This window comes from Impatiens glandulifera, chromosome 4, assembly GCF_907164915.1.
Source record: "Impatiens glandulifera chromosome 4, dImpGla2.1, whole genome shotgun sequence".
Classification (NCBI taxonomy): domain Eukaryota; kingdom Viridiplantae; phylum Streptophyta; class Magnoliopsida; order Ericales; family Balsaminaceae; genus Impatiens; species Impatiens glandulifera.
In genome coordinates this window covers 14190458-14198663 of record NC_061865.1, presented here as the reverse complement: position 1 = coordinate 14198663, position 8206 = coordinate 14190458, and the positions used below count along the sequence as shown (strand labels likewise).

The following is an 8206-nucleotide window of genomic DNA, read 5'->3' as shown; positions in this document are numbered from 1 at the left end:
TTATTCATTATAAATAATCAAAACATAATAGACAAATGGGGGGTGAAGAAGTGAAGAACTTTCACAAGTAATTTCATATATTCATTATTCTATTCATGAGTCCTTGGGGAAGAAAGATCAGCCTTATATAGGTGATGTCTTGCCTCAGAATATTCGGTTACAACTACTTAGAAAATAACAGAATTCGGTTTGTAAAATATAAAGGGAAAGCAAAACAAAATATTAAAACAACAAACAGAAATCTAGCTCATGTACACAATAGAACCGATAAATGGTGTTGGAATTATTTTAGGACCGATACATTAATTTGGAGACCCTAACAGAAACATACATATAATATTTTTAATTTTATTTTTAACTGTTCTAAGTTTATGGACGGGTCAACCCACAATTCGACTCAAATATCTATTTACTCTTATATATATATATATATATTCAAATTAACTATCATTCTCAACCGGACAATCTAAATCCTTTGAAATTAAACATTATTATATATATATATATTTGAATAATGTTTCTTTTATTTATAAATGATTAAAAATAATTTTTAATTAATTTTAAAAATTAATCCAAAATAAGTGAATTTTTCCTATAAGAAACTTGATGACAATTATAATATGTCTGTGATTTTTTTTTTTTTTTTTTTATCAAAGATGGGACAGGAAAACATTACTAATATATATATATAACAATGCCTTAAATATATGACACAATTAACTTTTTTTTGTCAAGTAAACTTGACTTGTTTTTTAATTAAGATTCTTTAAATTCATTTTTTTTACTTAGTACAAGTGTCACGATTTATTAAGAGAAATTTGCATATTTTATGTTATCAAGGGCTTAAAGTGGACAATGATGAACATAAACCCTAATCAAAGAACCACAAAGAGAATATAATATCTTTTTTGATTGGGAAGAAAAACATGACAGCTATTATTATACAAACAATAAATGCAGTTTGAAATGGGAGTTTGTACATAATAATTAACTAAATGAAGTTAGTTACAAATTGCAAGCAAAATTTCAAGAGTTGCAAAACGATGATACATCGCAATTTTCGCCATCTTCTCAATAAGCACTAAAGCCAGCCATTGGTCCTCTCTTCGCCAACTCTTTGCATCTTGCTATTTACAGAAGACTGCTTTGTGTTTAAAGTGGGAATTCATCCATCCAGATTTCAGTAAACTTCGCAAGCTGTCTTCATAACCCCAATCACACGTTAATTGGTTGATGGGACCCACAAAGCTACGAGGGGATTATGCCAGCTCCTTCATGAGCAGCCGTCATTGTGGCTGAAGCCTCTTCAAGCGTTCTTTTCTTCTGAACCCTATTGAAAGCTTCGATAACATCGCCTACAACCCAATCATCGTAATCATCTACCCCAATTCCACACTCCAGTCCAGCACTTACCTGTCAAATCGAACCAAAATTAATTAAACAATAAATTTGTAATCATATTCTTGCATATGGCATATCATACATATTAGACCAAACATATATATATACCTCTTTCACGATCTCTTTAACTCTTTTCAAAGAATTTAGTGTACCAACATGTACTGTTTTGCCCTTTCTAATCACCCGAATGCCACAATCTTTCACTATTCTTCCTTCGGTCACCATGCATCCAGCAATCTGACCACTTCCACTGCTAAACAATGCCCTAACTTGCGCAGAGGCTATTGGTATTTGTTCCTGTTAGATAAAATAAAACAACACATCTCTAAATTGAATCTTTAGAAGAATCAGGTATCGTTTTGTTTCTCCTCTTTAATGAACAGTCAATTTTATCGCAAAAAATGGAATGATAGCATGCATCACCCATTTTTCCGACAAAGGCCCATTTGGATTTTTTCCCATTATCAATCAAATCATTAAAATAATCAACTAAAAAAGCTACTCTTGATTCTAAACAAGATAAATAAAATGATTGAAGAAGATAGCTTATGGAAGTATGTTCATCAATAAACTGAAGGGTAATATTAAATCCACATGGCGTTCAATGTAGATTACCTCGACCGATTCCAGAAGTCCTTCCATGGCAGTCCTTACATCATCAATAAGATCATAAATAACTCTGTAGAGACGAATCTCAACACCTTTGTTGTCAGCGTAGCTCTTAACAGAAGCAGGTGTTTTGACGTTAAAACCCAAAATGATGGCTTCACTAGCCACTGCAAGGTCAACATCACTATTGTTTATGTCACCAGTGGCTTGCAAGAGGAACTTTAGCGTGACATTTTCTTGGGGAAGAACCTGAAGGGCTTGTCTAAGAGCTTCAATAGAACCCTGGTCATATGATAGAAAAGAAAAAAAAAATGAAAAACATTCATCCTAGTTAATAAGATAAACATATTCAAGTATTTTAGGCTCGCAGATCATCCCACCACTGTAACTCCCACTTCAATCAATCGCATTTTTTTTTATAAAACTAATATGGATACCTGAAGATCAACTTTCATAATGATAGTCAGCTGGTGCAAGTCAAGTCCAGAAAGCTTCCTCCCAGAAACAGCAGAAGCTAAGGAAGATAATGTAACCTTTCCATCCCCTGCCTTGGCTGATATACGTTCAATTCTTAATGATTCTTCACGAACTTCTGCCCTTTCACGTGCAACATCAAGGGAGTCAACTACCTCAAATTCATCACCAGCAATTGGGACATTGTTCAATCCAATAACCTGAAGAAGCATGTACAGATAATAACTTTATGATATGCCCTAAGAAATTTTGCTGGTAAAGTGACGGGGTCAGTTGAGGAAATAATTTTGCAAATCCAAGAAATTGTTCAAATGCCATATAATGCTCTTAGATGACTTGTCCTGGATAACATGTATTTCTAATCATAAGGCAAGTTCTTAACACATGAAACTGATTTCAAATATACAATGAACCTATTGGATAGTAGCAACTAAAAGTCTAAATCTGTAAGTGAGTTTGAGATGTGGTACAAACCTGTACAGGTATTGAGGGCCCAGCTTCATCAACACGGTTTCCACCATCATCAAATAAAGCCCTAACCTAAACACCACAAACAAATTGGTAACCATCCCAAATAGGCGTCAAACTTTTTATGACTATCATAACAGAAGTTCTTAAAATAGAGTTTTATTATTCATCAAACTTATCAACAAACCTTTCCGAAAGCTTCACCACAAACAACAACATCTCCTTTTTTAAGGGTTCCATTCTGCACAATGAATGTAGCCAATGGTCCTTTAGATTTGTGAAGTCCTGCCTCAATGACCGCACCCTTTGCCATTCTTTGTGGATTGCCCTTTAACTCTTGCATCTTCAGTCCAACAAAGATATAGAAAGTAAGAAACATAAAGAAAAAAAATAGGATAGACAATCTTATTCTATTGTGCGTCTAGAAAAAGCAAACAAAATTTATCTTAAACAGTCCAGATTGTATAAATAAACATATAAACTGGACATAAAACAAACAATTTACAGAATTCTCTCACCTCTGCAACCAGCATCACAGTTTCCAACAGTTCATCTATATTCTGCCCTTTAAGCGCACTTATCTGTAAAAGCAAAAATGCAAACAGTAAGATTTAACAAATAAAGTGATCATCCCTACATGAAAGTACAATGGCTCTATTTAAAACTCCCATCCAAGGTCAAGACTGCATCTGATTTGCTACTAATCTGGCAAGTGACAACTAGTTCTCCTTATGTAAGCATCCAAATACAGTGGAAGCTTCAAGCATTCCTGCCAAAGACAATCAATGTATATAGGAATGGAACATCTACCTGAACTACTGGGACATCACCACCCCAAACTTCTGGCATCAAGTCAATGGAAGCAAGTTCTTGCATCACACGATCTGGATTTGCTCCATCCTTATCAATCTGTGTTGAAGGAAACAAATAAATCGATTTACTACACATATCACAATAAACTACACAATATAGATTGAAAAAGATACCTTATTAATGGCAATTATAATAGGTACGTCTGCTGCTTTTGCATGAGCTATAGCTTCTTTGGTCTGAGGACGGATTCCATCATCTGCAGCCACTACAATGATAGCAATATCTGTTACCCTTGTTCCACGAGCTCTCATAGCGCCAAATGCCTGCGGGTAGGAGGAGTACAGTAAATTACTTCCTCAATTACATATTCATGAGATCACTTTGTGTTTGGTACAGATTTCTTTTGTTAAAATGTCATTTAAGAACAATGAATCAGCCAACAAAAGTGATGAAATAGCCAATACTAATCCAATGAAATAGACAGACATTTTGTTAATAGTTATCCGATAAATTTAATGAGGATCATTGACAAGAAAGCATGATTAACATCAAGGGAAAAACAATCCTACAATGGTTCCTCCAACGAGTATGGCATTTTACCTCATGGCCAGGGGTATCAAGAAAAACACAAGGTTGCAGGTTCCCATCAATGGGAACAAGCACCTTATATGCTCCAATTCCTTGTGTAATGCCGCCAGCTTCTGAAGCTGCAACCTACAATCAGAAATAGGCTTTTAACATACTTAATTTGCAATTTCAGCATTCCTTGGATGTCAAATCTTATCTCAAAGCATAACAATGTAATGATACAGTGGGCGGAGAATTTTAAAAAATGTTCATTAAAAAAAGATTTCCTAGAATGAGATAGTAATCATAACTCTATAATGAATCAGAAAAGATAAAAGTTTGAGATCTAATCTAGCATAGATATGCTCATCAGTTGATCATTAACTATAATGGAAACTCAACATGATTAAGATACCTTGCTCTTCCGAATGTAATCCAAGAGAGATGTCTGCCAGGAAGGCAAAAGAAACAAAAAATAGACATAAATTAGCACACAGGCAGCAAAATTTGAATTTATCTAGTTTCAGTCAATATACAAAGTTCATTTCATTCCTTACCTTTCCATGGTCCACATGTCCCATTATGGTAAGGATGGGCGGACGATCTTCCAGATTATCAAGGTCTTCTTCATCAACAATTGCCTTCTTTTTTGCCATTTCCTCCACTCGGGTTGGTATGCCATCAATCACTTCAACATCATACTCTTTGCAAATCATCTTCACCATATCTTTATCAAGGGTTTGCACTCCATCAGGTTTTATACCCCTGGAGTACAAAGAACCAAATATTTCCCCTTCACTGGTAGCCAAGTGGTAAGCCAACTCTTCAATCAGCATACCTTCTTCACCGACCTCCAAAATTTCTACTTTTACAGGAGCAGCGTCTTGAGCTGCCTTGAGTCTAATTGCTTTCCGATAAGCCTTAGTAATTTTCCGTCCCTTCCTCGGCATAGAAGTCCCTGAAATAGAGACACTAAGTTCAGAAGCCTCGTCAGGAATCTCATTTTCCATCATCCGTCTCCGTACGCCACCAAATGAACCACTCTTTTTACGAAATTCATCTTTGGACTTCCCTGCTACAGGTGTCTTTCCAGGCTTTGTAGGTGCTAATACTGTTGCTGCAATCTGAGAATCAGCTGCAGATTTTTTAGGCGCAAACTTGTCAATTAGTATCGGTTTCCTTTCTTTAGATTTTACAGGGACAACTCCTTCAGGAGATGGACTTTTTGGGGATGCCCCTACGTCCTTCAGAATTACTGGTTTCTTCAACACAGGAGGCGGAACAACAAAGGGTTTAGCTTGTAAACTTGGTTGAGCCGTAGCTTGTACGGGGTTTAGCTTTCTTGATACTTCTGGCCTGATTTCTTGATTCTGGGTATTCTCAGTTTTCGGTAAATCTTTTGCCACTTTTTGTACACTAGACACTGGATTCCCTTTCCTCCACACACTTTTTGAAGCATTAGACTTCTGACCAACAGCTGCATTGAGTGGCTTACCATTCCTCGGATTCACAGATAAGTTTTGAGGTGGTCTATTATAAGTCACATTCACTTTTTTACTCGTCTCTAACTTCTCGGCCTTCTCCAAAACCTCTCCTAGTGACTCAATGACTTTCTTCCTCTCTGCTTCATCGTCCTTTAACTTTTCATCAATAGAGTCTGAATTTTCTGAGTTAATGGCTAAATTCGGTTTAGAAACAGGTTTTGACGCTGGTTTAGGAGCTGCCCTGAGTACGAATTCAGCATCATTTGTTGAATCAAGGGAAACAGATGTCCCTTGCTCAGTTATAAAATTAGTAGTTACTGAACATCTACATACTCCAATGTACTTCCACTTCTTTCCAATCCAACTCCCACGAAAACTTTGAATATTTCTCGATAAAGAAACCCTATGGACTAGCGAAAATGTTCCCTCGAAATGCACAGATGAACCACAACTTACACTCCCCAAGCTCGCAAGGGAAGTCAGAGAAGCCATGGTAGACACTAGTGTTACTGAATCATCAGCTGAAAACGCAGGAGAGAATCATCAAATGCATAACATTAAATTTGGTAGAGTATTAACAAGAACAACAATATGTTATTTTCAAACTTCCAGTCTTTTGTCTAAATTGGGATAAAGAAAATCTAGTCAGATAATCAGCTTTATGATCAATAACCCACTAAGAAAACTTTCCTAAGAATGGAATTCTTAACATTTTTTTTCAGAATTCAGAACGGATAGTGTACTCAAACGTGGGAATCGAGCTATAATTTAATGAAAGCAAATAAAAATCTTACCTTTAACAACCAGAAGGGTCACCCGAACTTTCTTCAATCAACTGGTGCTGTATAGAGAGCGAGAGAGATAGAGATAGTTTCCGCCTGTGAAGCCTTAAAACGCCGAGTGGTTGTGAAGGGGCTTTAGGAGGATCAGTCTGATGATTTTCGTGGCCAATTTATCTTCCTGTTATTTTTCATTTTCTTTTTTACTTAGAGACTTTGCTCCTTATGAAAATAGTTCAAATAACACACCAATTCATATCAAAGTTCAAATAGCTCCCTTTACTTTAAGGCTAAATTTAGAATGTAAAATAAATGTAAAATGAAAAGTCACTAAGTCAACTAATTACATAATTTTGCAAGAGTTTTGAATTGCAATTATTTATGGTACAAGCACATTATTTTTTTATAGAGTTTAGAGTAGTAAAAATGGTTTATAAGAGACTAAAGATTACGGGTTTAATTCTTATTTAAAATGGTTTAAGTTAAAGTAGAGTTATTGCGGGTGAGTTATGCTAGTTTTCTAAGTTTAAAAATAAATCTATTAAGTATTAATATTATTTTGAACATTACGTTTAAAGTGATAAAATTATTTTTTATGCTAAAGGTCCCAATTCAGTTCTTATTTAAAATATTTTAAATGAAATTAAATCAACTAGTAAATTTTGGTTTTAAGATGTATATAATGTTTTTTTTTTTAATTAATGTGACAAAGGAAATTATAAAAAATGAATTTTCACATTTAATGGAAAAAATGACTGACATTTGGTCTAGGTAGGCCAATATTTCTTCTTCTTTTTTATAAAAGAAAATATTATTTATAAGAAATGCAACATTAAAGACAACACTAAACCTAACAAAGCATGAAAAAAAAATACAAAGCGAATCATCCAAAAAAACTTAAACATCTTCTATGTTAATTATAGTATCCCATTAATTGATATTAGGGTTCAATTATTATGTAGATGATCGAAATAGAGATAATATGATAATTTGTTAGTCATAATTATCTAAACACTGAATCGTATGATTTATAAACTAAATTGATAAGATTGTTAAAAATAACTTAAAATGTATTGTTCATAGAAAAATACATGTTGATGTGTGAACTGGTTTAGTCTTGTTGGTACCGAAGGAAATAAGATCATCATGTGTGGAGCATGCTTAGACCTTCTTGTCTTCTACTACTAGGAGAAATGAATAATGACATCAATCATTGCTTGGTTTGAATTTTTAAACGATAAATGTTAAAGAATGATAAACGAAAGAAAATTGAATATTATCTTGTTGATAAATAGTGGATACATATGTAAGTGTTAATTTCCTTTTATGTGTTTTAAATATATACCCTAATGCTTAAGGTTAACTATGCATCTTATTTTAGGGTAAGAGAATTAGACATGTGGTTCTCAAAATACCTTATCAATCACGGTCACCCAATTGGTTTAATCATTTAAGAGAAATAGGTACTCTAAAGTAGTATTAGAAAATTAGTCGTACCAAGAGAATATGAATATTACATTTAAAGTTTTATGGAAGAATTAAGAGAAGAATAAAAAAATGATTGAAACATCTTGAACCTAAAACACTCAACAAAACACAAGTGTTAGAAAC

At 34.2% G+C, this 8206-nt stretch overlaps 1 protein-coding gene across 1 annotated transcript; it reads right to left on the bottom strand.

Moving 5' to 3' along the window:
- Positions 1-880: 880 nt before the first annotated feature.
- LOC124936469 (translation initiation factor IF-2, chloroplastic-like) lies at positions 881-6771 on the bottom strand. The gene is made up of 13 exons (XM_047476971.1): positions 6611-6771; positions 4890-6337; positions 4748-4780; positions 4366-4479; positions 3939-4088; positions 3763-3861; positions 3471-3533; positions 3140-3295; positions 2959-3024; positions 2448-2684; positions 2017-2292; positions 1510-1698; positions 881-1413 (listed from the first exon to the last, which is right to left on the bottom strand). The coding sequence occupies exons 2-13, from the start codon at positions 6306-6308 to the stop codon at positions 1249-1251; spliced, it is 2967 nt and encodes a 988-aa protein (XP_047332927.1). The 5' UTR covers positions 6309-6337; positions 6611-6771; the 3' UTR covers positions 881-1248.
- Positions 6772-8206: the final 1435 nt, after the last annotated feature.

Coding starts and splice junctions, on each gene's coding strand:
- LOC124936469 (XM_047476971.1), bottom strand. CDS start 6,308: ATGGCTTCTCTGACTTCCCTTGCGAGCTTGGGGAGTGTAAGTTGTGGT. Junction 4,089..4,365: donor TTGATACCCCTGGCCATGAG/GTAAAATGCCAT, acceptor TCCTACCCGCAG/GCATTTGGCGCTATGAGAGC. Junction 3,296..3,470: donor CTGTGATGCTGGTTGCAGAG/GTGAGAGAATTC, acceptor GTTGGACTGAAG/ATGCAAGAGTTAAAGGGCAA.